At 39.3% G+C, this 18409-nt stretch overlaps 1 protein-coding gene across 1 annotated transcript in view; it reads right to left on the bottom strand.

Annotated features, from left to right (window-relative positions):
* Nucleotides 1-18169, bottom strand: part of PRKN (parkin RBR E3 ubiquitin protein ligase) — a gene marked incomplete at both ends in the record, with an annotated part of 525235 nt that extends 507066 nt beyond the window's left edge. The window contains 2 exons of the mRNA XM_081998560.1: nt 17489-17729; nt 18098-18169. Coding sequence (XP_081854686.1) covers nt 17489-17729; nt 18098-18169 — 313 coding nt within the window. The remainder of the gene's footprint in view (nt 1-17488; nt 17730-18097) is intronic.
* Nucleotides 18170-18409: the final 240 nt, after the last annotated feature.

The raw sequence follows: 18409 nt of genomic DNA on the forward strand, positions 1-18409 counted from the left end.
CATGGACACACACACGTATTTACACTCATATAAAATTAAGTGTTTGAAATTTAACACAATGTGTTTCAAAATATTAAATAAACATAATTCAAATGACATTCATCAACTATTGGAAAAGGAAAATCATTATACATTATAAATGCCATTATTCAAAACTTTAAAAAAATCTATAAAAAGGAGTTGGAATGCTACATGAATTTAAAAAAAATTAGTTCCACCAACATTGTATCTATTCCTTAAAATTGTCTTACAGTTGCTTTCACATATACATACACTTTTAAAAGAGTTTCAGCTTCAAATACTATGCAGAATTTCAGAAATTTTCATTTTAAAAAATGATCCTATAACCCGTAATATATTTATAAATCAGTAAAAATATCATAATGTAGGGCTGCAGAGCCTAATACAGACCTCAGAAAATACTCTAATCAGCACTTGGTAGAAGAAACTCACAGTTTCTAACAGGCCACAGTCCAGGAGAGAAGAGTGATAAATATTTGGAAACCACATTATGGAAGGTGCTATATGCTTTTATTAAAACATGACTGATAGTGTAAACCAATCAGTTAACTGCGGACCAAAAAAAAAGGGCACAAATATCTTTGGAAAAGTCTTTCAGGTATACCTTGTATAAATATTAATGACTGATACAGCTTACTATGAGATGATCCTAAGTAACACTCTAAAAGCTATGAATGGGATTGCAAGATGGTTGTTTACTCCAAAATTTGGGGACAAAGCCCAGCAGGAATTGAGCTTACAAACCAAACAACTAATCCGCTCCCGTACCACAATGTACATTTTTTTCAGTCCTAATATTGAGGGAAAAACTGAATAAGAGGTTTGTCAAGGCTTTCATGCTTTGTTGACCAAAAGAGAGTCCCTAGCCTGACTGACTGAACATACAAGAAACAGCATTATTTCTTTATAAACTAAAAGAAACTGAGAGTTTAACAAAACTTGTCTCTTTGCATATCATCCTTGTTTGGAAGCCACACTAATCCTCTCTGCATCCTTCCAGCTTTAGTGTATGTGCTCCAGGTCTGGTTGCACGGTTTCAGGTACTGCTTTCAAGGACCTCCACCAGTGATACGGGGACATGCACAGAAATGACATTATCGGTTACATGGATGGTATTATAAGTCTGCGCACACAGCACTGACTACCTTCAGAATTTCTGGATATAACTGAGAAATCCACACTACGAAAATGTTATAATAATATTTCTAACTGGTGCTCTACTTAAGGCAAGGGACATCTCCAAGTCAAAGCTATTATTTTTCAGTTATACTGTATATAACCATTGTGCATATTTAAATAAAGAAAAATATGACAAGTAGCGGCTTATCTGACTCACAACTACAGCTAATCCTGCATGTTCTTTCCTTGTCCTTAACAAGCACTTGTCCTGGTTTCAGCCAGGATAGAGCTGGTTTTCTTCACAGAACTGTCCTTAAAGTGTCCTTTAGTGGACACTGGTGCACAATGTACCTTAATGCCATCAAGCCATATAGGGGCAGAACCCATCTGTATTTCCGGAGTGACAGGGGGATCCCAACAGCTGACTGTGCTGGAGGCTGAAGTGAGCCTAACTGGGAATGAGTGGCAGAAGCACCCCATCTTGCCTGGCCCAGAGGCTCCGTGCATCCTGGGCATAGACTACCTCAGCAGAGGGTATTTCAAGGACCCAAAAGGGTACCGGTGGGCTTTTGGTATAGCTGCCTTGGAGACGGAAGAAATTAAACAGCTATCCATCCACCTTGCCTGGTCTCTCAGAGGACCCTTCTGTTGTGGGGTTGCTCAGGGTCGAAGAACAACAGGTGCCGATCGCTACCATAACAGCACACCGGCAGCAATATCGCACCGACAGAGACTCCCTGATCCCCATCCATGAGCTGATTCGTCGGCTGGAGAGCCAAGGAGTGATCAGCAAGACTCGCTCACCCTTTAACAGCCCCATATGGCCAGTGCGAAAGTCTAATGGAGAGTGGAGACTGACAGTAGACTATCGTGGCCTGAATGAAGTCACACCACCGCTGAGTGCTGCCGTGCCGGACATGCCAGAACTTCAATATAAACTGGAGTCAAAGGCAGCCAAGTGGTATGCCACCACTGATAACATGTTTTTCTCAATCCCTTTGGCGGCAGAATGCAGGCCACAGTTTGCTTTCACTTGGAGGGGTGTCCAATACACCTGGAATCGACTGCCCCAGGGGTGGAAGCACAGCCCTACCATTTGCCATGGGCTGATACAAACTGCACTGGAACAGGGTGGAGCTCCAGAGCATCTGCAATACATTGATGACATCATCGTACGGGGCGACACAGCAAAAGAAGTTTTCGAGAAAGGGAAGAAAATAATTCAAATCCTTCTGAAAGCTGGTTTTTCTATAAAACAAAGTAAGGTCAAAGGACCTTCACAAGAGATCCAGTTTTTAGGAATAAAATGGCAAGATGGACGTCAACAGATCCCAACGGATGTGATCAACAAAATAACAGCTATGTCTCCACCAACTAGCAAAAAAGAAACAGAAGCATTTTTGGGTGTTGTGGGTTTCTGGAGAATGCATATTCCAAATTACAGTCTGATTGTAAGCCCTCTTTATCAAGTGACCCGGAAGAAGAATGATTTTAAACGGGGCCCTGAGCAACGACAAGCCTTCGAACAAATCAAACAGGAGATAGTTCATGCCGTAGCCCTCGGGCCAGTCCAGGGAGGACAAGATGTTAAAAATATGCTCTACACGGCAGCCGGGGAGAATGGCCCTACCTGGAGTCTCTGGCAGAAGGCACCAGGAGAGACTCGAGGTCGACCTTTAGGGTTTTGGAGTCGATGTTATAGGGGATCTGAGTCCCGCTATACTCCAACTGAAAAGGAGATACTGGCAGCATATGAAGGAGTTCGAGCTGCCTCAGAAGTGGCTGGTACTGAAGCACAGCTCCTCCTGGCACCCCGACTGCCGGTGCTGGGCTGGATGTTCAAAGGGAGGGTCCCCTCTACACATCATGTGACTGATGCTACGTGGAGTAAGTGGGTCGCACTTATTACACAGCAGGCTCGAATAGGAAACCTTAATCGCCCGGGAATCTTGGAAGTGATCATGGACTGGACAGAAGGCAAAGATTTTGGAATATCACCGGAAGAGGAGGTGGCGCGTGCTGAAGAGGCTCTACCATATAATAAACTGCCAGAGAACAAAAGACCACATGCCCTGTTTACTGATGGGTCATATTGTAGGCAAACATTGAAGGTGGAAAGCTGCTGTATGGAGCCCTATATGACGAGTCGCAGAAGCTGCTGAAGGACAAGGTCCATCAAGTCAGTTTGCAGAGGTGAAAGCCATCCAGCTGGCTTTAGATATTGCTGAACGAGAAAAATGGCCAATACTCTATCTCTACACTGACTCATGGATGGTGGCAAATGCTCTATGGGGGTGGCTACAGCAATGGAAGCAGAGCAACTGGCAACGCAGAGGCAAGCCCATCTGGGCTGCTGAATTGTTGCAAGATACTGCTGCCCGACTAGAGAATCTAGTCATAAAAGTATGCCGTGTAGATGCTCACGTACCCAAGAGTTGGGCCACTGAAGAACATCAAAACAACCATCAGGTGGATCAGGCTGCTAAGATTGAAGTGGCTCAGGTGGATCTGGACTGGCAACATAAGGGTGAATTATTTATAGCTCGGTGGGCCCATGACACCTCAGGCCATCAAGGAAGAGATGCAACATACAGATGGGCTCGGGATCGAGGGGTGGACCTGACCATGGACACTATTGCACAGGTTATCCATGAATGTGAAACATGCGCTGCGATCAAACAAGCCAAGCGGTTAAAGCCCCTCTGGTATGAAGGACAATGGTTGAAATATAAATATGGGGAGGCCTGGCAGATTGACTATATCACACTTCCACAAACTCGCCAAGGCAAGCGCTATGTGCTTACCATGGTGGAAGCAACCACCGGATGGCTGGAAACATATCCTGTGCCCCATGCCACTGCCCGGAACACTATCCTGGGCCTTGAAAAGCAAGTCTTATGGCGACATGGCACCCCCGAAAGAATTGAGTCAGACAATGGGACCCATTTCCGAAACAACCTCATAGACACCTGGGCCAAAGAGCACGGCATTAAGTGGGTGTATCACATCCCCTATCATGCACCAGCTTCCGGAAAAATTGAGCGATACAACGGACTGTTAAAGGCTACATTGGGAGCAATGGGTGATGGGACATTCAAACATTGGGATAAACATTTAGCAGAAGCCACCTGGTTAGTCAACACTAGGGGATCTACTAATAGAGCCAGCCCAGCCCAATCAAAACTTTTACGTACTGTAGAAGGGGATAAAGTCCCTGTGGTGCATGTGAGAAATATGCTGGGGAAGACAGTCTGGGTTACTCCTGCCTCAGGCAAAGGCAAACCCGTTCGTGGGATTGCCTTTGCCCAGGGACCTGGGTGCACTTGGTGGGTAATGCGGAAGGATGGGGAATTCTGATGTGTACCTCAAGGAGACTTGATTTTGGGTGAAAATAGTCATTGATTTGAATTGTATTATGTTAATTGTTACACAATACAGTATGTCATTACTACTATGGTTGCTATCTACCATATCAATGGTATTACATAAGAATCACCCAGACTGATGAAGAATGAGCTTCACTGAAACCAAGCAATGTGCAGCGGTGATGGAACCAGAACTGGCTTCAGCAGCTTGTGCCCAACAATTCCCTCAAGACTGACATCTTCGACCTGCAGATCACGGACATGGACCGTGCCAGACAACAATCCAACACCACATACCATCTCCCCTGCCCTGAGAGACTGCTATGATGGATGAAACCCAGAGTCATGGACTGAATGAACTCCACAGACATTTTAAAGTGATGGCCCATGGACTAAGAAAGTGATATCTGTGTGTATATATTAAAAGACAGGAAGAGTAATAATGAATAATTGGAATGCATTGAAAAGTACAGGGCCCGGGCATGACGTAAATGGTATGGAATAAGGGGTGGATACTGTCCTGGTTTCAGCCAGGATAGAGCTGGTTTTCTTCACAGAAGCTAGTGTGAGACTGTGTTTTGGATTTGGGATGAGAAACTGTTGATAATGTGCTGATGTTTTAGGTTGTTGCTGAGCAGTCAAGGACAGTCCAGTTTCTTGTGCTGGCCTGCCCGCGAGCAGGCTGGGGGTGCACGGGGAGCTGGGAGGGGACACGGCCAGGACAGCTGACCCAGACTGGCCATAGGGATATTCCCTACCATACGACGTCATGCCCAGTACATAAACCGGAGCTGGCTGGGGGGCGGGAATCGCTGCTCGGGGACAGGCTATTGATCTCTGGGTGATAAGCAACTGCTGTCTTGGGCATCACTTGTTTTTGTACATTCCTTTGTTGGTATTATCATTGTTGTTTCCTTCTCTCTTTCTGTTCTATTAAACTGTGTTTATCTCAACCCACAAGGTTTTTTTCTAATTCTCTCCCCCGTCCCACCGCGGGAGGGCGAGTGAGTGAGCGGCTGCATGGTGCTTAGTTGCCGGCTGGGGCTAAACCACGACACACTACATCATTATTCTAGCGGAAAAATAAATTACTAGAGAAAACAGGACTGTCCATTAATGTACTAAATAACTTGCCAGTGCTTTTATTCTAACAAGTATTTAATTGTGTTACAAAATGTTGCACACTAACAGTGTACCAGAAAAGCTTCCTTTTTGATTGATCTGTGGTATTTCTTTTCATTCTCAATGCCCTGCATGTCAGGCTCTTCACTCTGAAGCTCCCACAGAACTAGAAATCTAAAGATTATTTACTTCTCTTAGAAACAACAGGGAGCAGGAAAACGGCTCAGGAAAGATGTATATACAAGTCAGCTGATACAACATTTTTCACTAAAAAGAGAAAATACCAATACCAATACCTCAAAATTGAACTATTTAGTTTCCAAAATTCACTATTTAATAACATGGGTAACATTATTTCATTAAAAATAGTATTTTGAGGAAGATCCTTCATTGTTTCTAAAGAAGTGACAAGATTTTTATTAGCTGACAATCTCTCTCTTTAAGACTTATCCAGAAAAATGTAAATCATTGTGTAAAAATGGCACTTTACTATGCTGTATTACCACAATATAATAGTATGGTCCTTGCATCACTTTCATATAATGTAATACCAGGACAATGTTGTGAAGAGTAGGAATGGATTTTAAGAAAAAAGTCAACTTAGAATTTCACATACCATGTTCATATATGCTCTGAACTGAAATGTTGGATATGTGGCAACACACTTTGGTTTTTAGAAGACAGTTTTGAAAATATAAACCTATGTCAAGAGGTTTATTTATCTGTCTAAACCAGTCAGCAAAAGAGTTTGGGAAGAAGAGATGCAGGTCTTCCAGGCTATTAAAACCAGCCCTAGATATTTAAGCAATCGGCAGCAAACAGCAGCTATTTAAAGTAACATGTACTAGAGTGTTTAATTTTTACACATGCATAGAGCTAACTTCCTCCTGTGGATGAAGGAAAACACAAAACAAAGTATTTCAGGAAAAGAAGGAAAGACAGACAGATAAAGGGAGAGACAGAGTGCACTTGTAATTGAACCCTCAGACCTTGAACCTCAAAGCTCCTCTAGCCCTGCATTAACTAACAGAATTCCCCATCCACAGGTTAGCCGAAAGGCAGCAAGATTCATTGCATTAAAGTTAAATGCACAGAAAATGGAATCATAGTAATCCTCACCAGCACGTTTACATGTACAGCCTGCTGAGCATCTACATCTGTTATTCGATAAGAAGCATGGAAATAATATTCTCAGTCTTTGAAATGGTGATACAGACTAGCCCTACCCTCAACACATCCAAAAATTCCCCACAGTGGGGTGATGGTATCTACCATCCCTTGCTTTGCCAATATACATGATTCTACCTATGAGAGCTTAGAGCTTTAGCTCACAGCCATTCACACTGCACTTTGGGGAGACTCGTCGGTGGTTCTCCAGCCAGGAAACCTGTTGGCTTGATCATCTTCATAAACAACAGGAAAGCACAATTTATTATCCAGAAGGAATACAATAGCTTCTCTATCAGCAGGAATTAAGCTATTGTTCAAATACTTAAAATAATGGAAGGTGAAGTTCCTAAGACTGTAACTAGATATCTGTCACTATAACTCCTTGATTACATCTTTTTCCCTGATGCAAACCTAGGATCAAGTGAGAATGCAGTAATATGTAGGCCCTGTGGGGCTTCTCAGTGAGAGGTATTACCAATATACCATATGGTTCATTTATCAGTATGTTCTCTGATTCATCAATTATTAGATATTTTTGATACTATATGTACAGTATCTTTAAATGTGATATGGGTATTAAATCCCATTGCATTTTAGACATGAAAGTGCATAGCAATTGTCTTCTCAAGAAGATTAATTTAAACCAAGTCCTTCTATCATTCTTCAACCTGTCAGCTCAGGAAACCACCCTCTGCCCCATGTTAGCATTCCTGCTGCATGACCTGTTGAGACTCCACTCCTCACCACACTATGTACAGAACAGAGCTTTAGCAACTGCTTGTCACCTTACTGCCGATTAGCGTGACACTGAACCAGCAGCTGCCAGCTTAACTCTCAGTTTTTCCCCCAGTGCCACACCAATCAATTAAGCCAATTGATTTTGGAGAATGGTTTTGTTGAAGTGAAAGAGAAATGCTTAAAGACTATTTATGTTGTACATTCAACTTGAAATGTACTTCATACCTATTAACCTCTACAAAAGCTTCTTCCCTTTCTCCCATCTCACATGAACTTAAGAAAGCATTTTTTTTCTTTCCATACAATCCTTTTGATAGTTTCATAAATGTATGTGCTGGGAGGTCGCACTTCTAGTGTTGAATTCCCAAGTCACACTATTAGTTAGAACACATTCCTGCAGCCTCTAAAGAGTCAAGACTTCATCTAGATGCCTCCCCACTTCCTTCATCAGTAACTGTTTGATTTCTAGCCGATTCTCATGTGTTATTCCATGAGGTATCACAATACTGTAGGGAACAATCAAGATATTATATCTACATTTCCAGATTCCTGATCTACTACATATCTGTGCACGAGGTAATCCACCCTGTAGTTCTGCCATATTTAAGGTGTATTTATAAGCCATTCAGCCAGAGAAAGAGATTTCAGTACCTGGACTGCAGGGAACTATGGGAGAATAGGGATAGTAAAATGAAATATGGAAAAGGTCAAGGAGAAAAAACAGAATGAAAGCCATTGTTACAGTGGCAATTTTTAATGAAGATGTTTTATTTATCTACATATTGCTGGTCAAATACAGATCTTTGTGCCTGGATGGCACAAATAAAATGTATTTGTTCACATCTATACTGCTAGTTCTAGCGTACCTGAAAAATCTCTATTACAGCTTAGGAGACAGAATGTGGAGGACTGATAATATCTCTCTCTGAAACAGAATTTCTTGCATCTCCATCCTAAGTATTTCACAATGTTTAAAGTTATAAAGAAGATATTGCTCAAGATGGGTCAAATATTAGCTCAGATATGACTATCATTATGTTCCTAACAAGTTAAAAATCACTGTGGACAATGTTATGGGGTTTAGAAACCAGGATAAGAAGATCTATAGTTATTCACCACAGATTAGGTAACAAGAGGTATGAAAGTACAATATCCATAAACATTAATCTGCATCAAATCTTGAATTTAGATCTTGACCTTCCACAGCTGAAGAGAGTGGAGATTTTGCTATTTATTTCACTATTATTAGCATAAGCACAACATTTTTTCAAGAGAACTAAAATCTGCTTGGGGAAAGTCCCTGATAATGTTAATCAGGGTCTTCATGTGGCAATATCTACAGTTCAGACTTTATTTAAAACGCTATTGGTGTTTGATTGAACTGCTTCAAAAATAATTTGTGTAGGCTGAGAAGAGTTGCAGTAGATAAAAACTCAGTTGCCAAGTGGTATAACTTTAAACCGTAAACCAACCGATTGTTGCCAGCTAGAGTTTTTTTCCAGTAATATATACTGAGTATTCATTGTGTGAAAAAGCTAAGGAGAAAAGTATGGTGAACAAAAGGAGGGATCGGGGCTCCAGGGTACTTTGGTTGCTCAAGTGAACTTTTGATTTTTGTTACAACTTTGGTTACACCACCTTCATAGCAAATATGCAATACAATAATGTCAGCCAGCACTGGAAACCATGTTAGCAGGGCTTATCATAAAATCCTTGACAAGTTGTGCAGTGTTGCATGATGCTGAACATCAATGAGTACAGTTCATGGAGAACAGGCTCAACCTAGAGCGTGATATACTGCTGTTCCCCCTTCCCTGCACCTCAAATCCCCATTCGTATATCCATATGTTTCATTCTTTTTCTCTAACCCTGTCTCTTGACAGGGAAATGTCAAGACCCACAGAACTGACTGCTGCACCAATAGGGCATCATGGAAGCTTGGAAAGAGTGCTGCTGCTCAGCAAACGTGTTGGTTTTCGGGGTCCCCAGGACACTTTGCTCCAGGATGCAACTGTTACCTTTAATTTTTCAACCTTTATTTTGCTGACTGGGAGGGTAGTTAAAATACATGAACATGATATATTAAAAAATATATAAATATATATATACCAGATGGGCTTGCATTTTAAGTGGAAATTTATTTACAGATATTCTACTCCAAGAATGCAGAAATTGTTGCAGGTAGATAGACTGTCAAAACTAAATATGAAGCATTCATCCGCAAATACCAGTTATGGCAGCAGTTGGATAAAACTGCTAAATCAGAATCTGAAATGTTCTCAACAAATGTACCCATATAGATGCCAACAGTAGAGATAAGCTTGTAAGATACAGTTTCAAGTGTACCAGTGTGAATACAAAGATTCATGTTTTTTTGAACTAGCATTCAAAAATGCTAGTTTTGAATCTTAAGGCTAACCATTACATAGGGACTTCCAGACCCTGGATGTCTCACTAAGGAAACTGTGATTCTGACGTAGTAGTTGTACAAAAAATGGTGCACAGCACATATAATCTAGCTCAGAAATATTCCAGACAGTTTCACTTGCAGGCCACTTCATCATTCTGTCTCATAAGTGGAAGGCAGATCAAGGAAGACATTTTCTTAATTTATTTTCCTTTCAGTTTGATAATTTGATCACAAATGCTATAATCCTGCCTAAATTCAGCTTTCTGCCCAGTGCCAATAGATCCCATAGAATATCAACATTCCAGAAGCTTGTAGCAAATATTTAATAATTACAAAGGACAATGGTTGTTTGCGCAGCATGGATCTTCATTCTGTTCCAACCGGATAAAATTTTAGTTGCTGGGCAGAATGTAGGCAGTATTGCCTTATGAAGACTGTGTAAGGATGAGTAGGCTTTAAGCAAAAGGTTCAGTGTATCTCAAAGCACAGGAAAAAAATCCTACACTGAAGGATTTTTCGAAATCCACATAAAGCTTATATAGCATCTCAGTTTAGATATTCTCTGAAAGAAAGAAAGAAAGAAACAAAAAGCCAAAAAACCCAAGGTTCAAAAGATGAACAAAACAACTGAAATACTTGCTGGCAGTCTCTGAAGCTTGAATGGACACAAAGGCCACTACCTTGGCATCTTTAGCAATAGTCACCCAGGTAGCAGCGGAAATGTGAAACCTTCACTGAAACAAAGCTGATGGTAAATTCTAAAGACTTTTGGCACGGCAATGCAAGAGTACGCACTGACTTTAATTCTGCTTTTCTGTGATTATGAATTAGATCTTTTGAATTGATTGCATACTTTCCTGCCACAACCATTCTCTTCTTCAGTAAAAACCCACCAGAGAATCTACCTTCCCCTGCCAAATGCAATGATCTTTTTCTTTCACAGAAGTTCAAATTTAGGCATATTGAAGCTATTTGTCTTTATAAAGAGAGAGAAGGACATGTTTTGTATGGCTATTTTTATCTTCTAGTATCAACTGAATTTATTAAACTATCTGTTCCATGTAATAACTTTCTGTAGATCAAGCCTTTCTAACAGGTCTGTTCTCCCAATGTCCTTGCTGGGTGCACAGAGCTCCCAGTGGCATTACTGATTCCTGAGCACGTAATTTGAGAGAAGGCTATGTATGTTCCATGTCATTTTGAGCGGTAAGAGTTCCTAACAGAGACCATGTAGTGCAAGCACTAAGCTGCACAGTAGCAGCAGCTACTGGTTTTTAATGAATTTTAAACAAAGCATTCTTCTTATTTGTGCCTCATAATTGGACTCTCCCTGTTAAAAAAGAATCACCCTACATCTCTATTGTCATGTTTTTACACATAAGAGGTATTTCCTAAGTGTTCCTTTCCTATTTTGCCCAGAGGCATCAGTAATCCATGCCAACAACTATTTTGGAAAACATAACATGTATAGTTTTGTTTAATTAACACAGAACATTTTTCACCTACAAATGCCACTTCCAGCTGGTGACATATGATTTGAGTGGTGCATTTGCAGAAGAAAGTTCATCCATGCTGTCACCCAGAAACAATCAAAATACATCCTAAGGACACAACAGTGCTCCCACCCCACCCCTTGCCACACGGGAGTTAGCAAATGTTACGGGCTTCAATTAACATAAAAGGGCCTATAAAAACAATAATTAGATACGTTCATGAGAGGTAATTATGTCATGTAAAGATGAGCATTCCCAGAAGTGCTTTTGGCTCTATTAGAAAAGAACATTTCTCCCCTCAAATGAATTTTAGAGACATGCGCGGTGTGGGAAAATGGCACCATTCTCATCAGTGTTAAAAGCATATGATACGAACGAGGTCTCCATCATGGCACTAACTGCAATAAATTATTAAATGTGTGTTCTGTTTTCTGAAATGGGCTCAATTTATCATTTTATTGAAAAGGTCCCATTATGCTAATGTCTTATAAAATCACTTCTTGCTGTTGCTAGAAGGTGAAGAGGGGATATCAATTTTTATATATAGAACTTGGAAGTATTGCAGCAGTGAGTTGCCAAGGGTTAATAACCCTAACAGAAGATACAATATACATAAGAGCAAACTTCCAAGGACTTTGTAATGACAAATTTTCATAACCCTACTGGAAGCAGAATAACCAGAATATTTTTCATAAGCTTAGCAATGGTTAATTGGTGGGCTGAAAGCTTTCCCTCTGTTCTCCAATTAACCCTGGAATTGACACTGCAGACTGTTTAGGAAGTGCTATTTCAATGAAGGTTAGATTAGAGAATGCCATTATCTTTCTTGTCAACTTACCCAGCTAGCAGACTTGAAGGATAATCAGACAGAGGTGATTACTTGCTAAAAGGAATACTCCTTCTCTAAATATAACATTATATAATAAGAATGTTTTCTTTCTTTTGAAGTATTGGATACAAAACAGGTAAGTATTAAAAGAGGAAGAGAACTAGATTTAGAGAGACAATTGGTTTGATCTTGTATAGTATCTCTTTTGTGGCTGAGATGTGACTTGTATCCAGAAAAGTTCTCATTCAACACATAGGAAATATTTACCAGGATTGATTTAGAATTAAATGTAGTGTCACAGTACCATATAAAAAAGTTATTGTCATACTCTTCTCTTAATACACACCTGGATTTTCAGATCTCAAATGCACATACTTAAAATACGATTATTTCCGAAAAACATATTGTAACACTGTGATGACCTAGGCAGACACAATGGGTCAGCATTTTGCATTAAATACGTGAGCAATGTGACCACCAAAGGGAAAAAGATGTGTGTAGCTGCACACAGGAGGCATCCAAATGACAAACGGTTGTAAAACAAAACAAAATAAGCACAAGGGACTGCAAATGGGCAGAACATCTTGCAGGTATGGAATACCCATGAAGGGTAGCTAGCAAAACCAAAACCAATGGAAGCAGTAAGGAGCACCAAGGAGATTCTCTTTCGGGATGGGGGTAAGTAATTTCAAAATATCAAACTAGAAAAGGAAAGATGTAGAGGAAGGAAGACAAGCCTGCTTTTGTTCCAGTTTCCCTTGTAAAAGACCCCTCAGACCTGATCAACTTGATTTCTGTGGCTACAATGCATCTGTGCAACTTAGATGGCATCAGCTTTGTGGTATTCTACACTCACAGCAAATTTAGTGTCTAACAGTAAAGTCTAAGAGTTTTGTGCATGTAATGAATGCACAGTGATAATGATTAACAATGTGCAGGAACTATCAGTTAGCACAGAGTTGTTAATGCAGGAATTTTGTAAAGTTTTGTTTTTAAAGTTTAAAACAGAATTGTACATACAGTAAATTTAGACAGTGTGTAATGAAGACAGATGCAGCCATGCTTCCCGGAAAGTATTTGCCAAAATCAGGACTAGTATATTATTGCTGAGTTAATACTTCCTTCTGCTTTTCTAAAAAAGTAAATTAGTACCTTCCCTTTTCTGGATGTAGACTGATCCTCAAACTGATATTGCATTTCATATCTAAAAGTTTGTAAAATAATGCATTATAAAACATCTGAATCAAATGTAGACTAAATCACAGTGTGCTGCATAATGAATTTTCATTTACATTGAAAGAGATGTAATCCTATCAGAAAAGTAAACTGTGAGTGCATCAAATCCAAAATACCATAGTAACCTAACTAGTTACTTGAATGCGTCTACTGAAAAAGTATATTGGTTGCATATTAAGTAATTTATTACTTTTTTTTTGTACAGCAATATGAATCTTATTCAAATGAATGTCTGTCAAAAAGAACTACTATAAGAACCAGGCAACCACCATTAAATGGCATATTAATATTTCAAGAAATTTAAGAAAGGTCAGTGTAAGTATTCTAATCATTTGTTTTTAGAACAAAATTTTGATAACTCTGAGAAAAAAGACCTAATTACTAAATGCAAATTGCACAGAATACTGATTTTCCCTCCTCAAACTACTGATTTAAAATACTGTAGACCTAAAGTACATTTAATTAATTAATTTATGCTATAATTAATCCACAAATGATTTATACATATGTCAGGGGAAAAAATCTTTATACCGATTCATTTCCTGTGTAAAAATGCAGCTAAACGACGGGAGAGAAATTGTAAGAATCCTTTTTCTCTTTTCTAAGGGAATAGTAAATTCTTAGATATTTGGTTTTGTGACATAACAAAGCAAAATTAGGTCATGAGAAAATAAGTTCATTGTTGTCTTAGTTTTGTCTGATGCAGTTGTTGAACATTTACGGAGCTTCATGCCTCAGGGTATCGATAGAGATGTTCTTGCAGTGCTGGAGGCCATTTTGGATGGATCAGTGCTCATGTGTTTTGATGGCATTCTCAAAAAGGGGGTAAGAAAATGCTGCAGTTGTACTCAGCTTGGTACTGCTGATGAGCCATACGAACCCTTACGTTTTTCAGCTTCACTGTTTCTCGGGCCAAAATCCCTTCACCCGATACATGTATTTACGCGTATGGAACATAGTTTATTTGCTGACATCTTGTTTACCAAAGCACTTTGTCCCAGATATTGGATAGATTGTAAATTAGGTGGGGATGATGTAAGATGAAAGTCCTGTACTGAGATTTTTTCACATGTTCATTCGAAATCACTCAAAGTGTTATTTAGCAGACAGAAGGCGGCATTTCTATCACATTTGACTGCAAAGAGAAGAAACATGGAAATCTTTGATGCAGAGATAATTTGGATCTATCTTTTTTCTATCTTTGTCAGCCTCTTAATGACTTTCAAACCTCTGAATTTCTCATGGACAAACACGTTGTACATTAAAAAGACAATGTAAGAAAGATGGTTCTCCAGACCAGTCAAGAGTTGCTTTCATTACTCACCACTAAAGCGGGGGTGAGCTGGGAGGAGGATGTCCTGTCATGCTCTTCTGCAAAGAGCAAAAAATGCCCCTTAGTGGAGACAGGATGCCAGGCTATAAGGGTTTTTGTCTGCTCAAATGCAGCAATTTGTACTACTTAAGTATATTACTTATAGAGTAGCAGTATAATAGAACAAGAGTTGTCTCTCTCATGGATTGTCTGGTAAAATTTTAAAGTTTGACCTCCAAGGATTCAAGTCAATACTTCAAAAATACTCCTTTTGCAGTTAAATGCTGCAGAAGTTTCTGGGAGAAGCTTTTGTAATGTGGAAGTTACCACACAACTTTTTCCTCAGAATTCAAAGGAGGGCAAATAAAAGCAGGGCAAAGAAAGACATCAGGTCAGCATCCTGGGGTAACAAGCAGAAATACCTTAGGCTTCAGAAAGACATGAAGTCTCTTAGTACATACTGCTACAACTACAGAATAGCTGTGTAGTGTGTTAGACCAAGCAACAATCAATTAATGAATCCCCTGCCTCTAAATTGTAAGCTTAAATTTGCCCTCTACTCATTGTGTGTGATCTTTCATACACAGAAAAGATTTTACTTAGTCCTACTGTATAGGTTTCTACTGTAGGCTGATCACCACAACAACCACCTACCTTCTAAGACAATAGGTTGATAAGTATAATTTCACCCAGCAGTGGTGGCATATGCAGCCTTCGGCCACTCGTTCCTACTACTGCCCATTTCAGCTGTGCCAAAGAAAATCCTCGCTACACAGTAAAGTTGATTGGAAAACTGATCTCTGGGTTAATCTTTTTTTTTTTCTTTTTTTCTTGCTGGATTCTGTTTAATACAGACTACTCCTTAATTCAGTGAATTATGTGACCCCAAATTAACCTGCCCCAAACCCTAATAACAAAAACATCAAAATCTCCCATATTGAGTAAAAGTGGTGGGGCTGAATAGACACAAGGACAAGTTTTCATAGTGAGAGTCAAAATAAGCCAAGGAGAAGATAACAAGCTTTTAAAAAGTACTTGTTACTTCCAGGCAGAACTGTCAGTCATTAGGCTGACTCTTTGTTTGTTGGGTTTTTTTTTTTTTCTTTATGATAAAAAAAGTATGTTTAACTTAATCATAGGTAAAACTAGTTCACGTATGTTCTCAACAAGTATTTTCATCAGCTGTCATTCTATCATGAAAATTTTTGCTGCAATAGAAGACACCTATCAGTTTGTACTTGGCTTCACAGATGTCGCAGTCTGTGGAAAAACACACCGCATGACAAAGTTTAAAAGACCTTAAACAAGTATAAACTATTCTGTAAAGTCAAGCATAACTATTAAAGCCCTGTACATATAATGTACCGTAGTGAAAAAATAAATAAGGAGTAGCATTAAAAAGCTCACACCATTGCCCTGCTTTTGAGAGTAAGCCCAGCCTGAAACCCTGTCTCTAGTTTAGTAGACTTAAATCGGCATGCACCCCTCACCTCATTATTCATTCAGATTGGGAGATGTGGATCATTACGCTGGGTACTAATTTGTTCCTAAACTGCACTCATTCATCATTAGTTGGCAGTGAGAGGTTGATCAAGTCAGTTGTGGAATACTTTTGTGACCCTCCCACGAATTGTATATTTTCTGCATGAGTTACTTAAGAAATTCTCTAGAAGTCATTTTACCAGTTTTAGTAGCCATTTTGTTAAGCACGATGATTTCTGTGGTCTGGTTAGTCACAGAAGTATCTCTGTCATATTCACAAATTACCTCTGTACTCCGGACCTGTATGTTTGGTATTATCTTCTGTATTGTGTATAAGGGTATTTGTGTACTGTTCTTTCTGAAACGACATTGCTGATGGACTATTACAACAAATCATGACAGAGTCTGGTATTGCACAGACTGATACCTCTTCACTGGGGATAAACACAGTTGTCAGCAAGGATTAGCTAGACTGTGTGTGAGGAGGGGAGTTACTCTGAGAAGATTCATGTAATAGCTAAAAGATTCTTATATCTCCTTCTGACTTGAGCTTCTCTCTCATGAACAATTTTAAATATTACTGCACAACCCATTTCAGTAACCTAACTTGTGCCTTGGACTATTTTTTGTGATGAAGAGAAGATAGCCTCAGTAATGATTTGGTGGATGAAGAACACTAAAAAATCCATAGTATGAATCATCATCATATTTTGTGCCAGCTATGTTTTTATAAATAATAAGTCTATTGTATAGAAATATTTTTTACGAGACGTATGGGTATGAAAACATTACAACAGATTGGGAATTAAACACATTTGCAATGCATAAGCTGCCCAGCATTCTAGTTAAGGAAACTTCTATAATGGAAATTTCACAGAGACTATTTTTTGCATTCTCATAGACCTCTGGGTTTTTTGCCAACTTATAATAATTTGTAAAAATATTAGCATACTACAAGTTAGAGACAGAAACAACACAAGAAATCACTCTGTTTATCCAGAAAGCAAAATTATTTTGCTAGAAGACACATCAGATGTTTATCACCTCTTAGTATAGTTGCATTTTTTGCTTCACACCTAAAAGAAACAATATGTTGGGTTTTTTTCCTGTGGTATAGAACAGTTCACCTTAAGAAAGAAACAGACAAATGTTCAGGTCTGTGTATTGAAATGTACCAAATTACTGATTTACCTGATTTTTCAGAGGGAAGGGAAATGCTGGTTTTTGTAGTATCCAGAATAACAGCCAACCCTGCAGAGATTGATGGGAGGATGCTGGTGCTGAGATCTACACGAGTTAGACTTTCAGGTTCTCCTTCCAAGGCTTTTAGAATGCCTCCAGCATGGTTATCTTCTGTTTCATCCTTATTCTGACTGTTCTTCTGTGAACTCTGAACAATATGAACAATACTCTGCTGGGCCAGGTCACAGTCCTGCAACACAAAACCAAAACCCCAATAAATAATTAACTGTGACATAAGGGACAAAATCCCTCTATCTCCAATTTGTTATTTGTTAAATGGTCTCCAAGCCATTTTGTGTAGAATTTCAGTGCGCGGTAATGGAGTTTAAAGCAAAGTGACAAGTGTAAATTGCTGGAATTAGGACTACTTGCATCAGCAAAAGGGTCACAACACTTACAAATTCTAAACATTCAACAAGGAAATGGTGGATCAGAGCCAACAGCTCTAAATAAGTCCAGTTTATTGGCACAAAGGAAAAACTCCAGAGGGAGCACTACTAAATCAAGCGCTAAGAATATTCAATACTTAACGTGCACTTACATAGATAATGCTGATACACGCTCTTCATGTAGCAATTTAGGGTCAAATTTGACAACCACAGAGAGTTCATGACCAAGCCACTCCAACATATCTTTGTAAACAGAAACAGGGATGATGATGGTACCAATGAAGACTGATACTTATTTCTTGTCCCTAATGTAATTTTCAATCTAAATCTGGCTTCAGATGTAGATTGTTTCCCATTCTTTCCAAAGATGACATTTAACTCTTGACTTCAGAATTAGAGAAAGCTTGTGGAAGACCTCATGACTGCTACAGTCTTTGCTGGTAAAGTAAAATTTTAGCCCAAGAGGTCTCACATATACCTA

This window comes from Phaethon aethereus (genome assembly GCF_964289735.1).
Source record: "Phaethon aethereus genome assembly, chromosome: 3".
Classification (NCBI taxonomy): Eukaryota; Metazoa; Chordata; class Aves; order Phaethontiformes; family Phaethontidae; genus Phaethon; species Phaethon aethereus.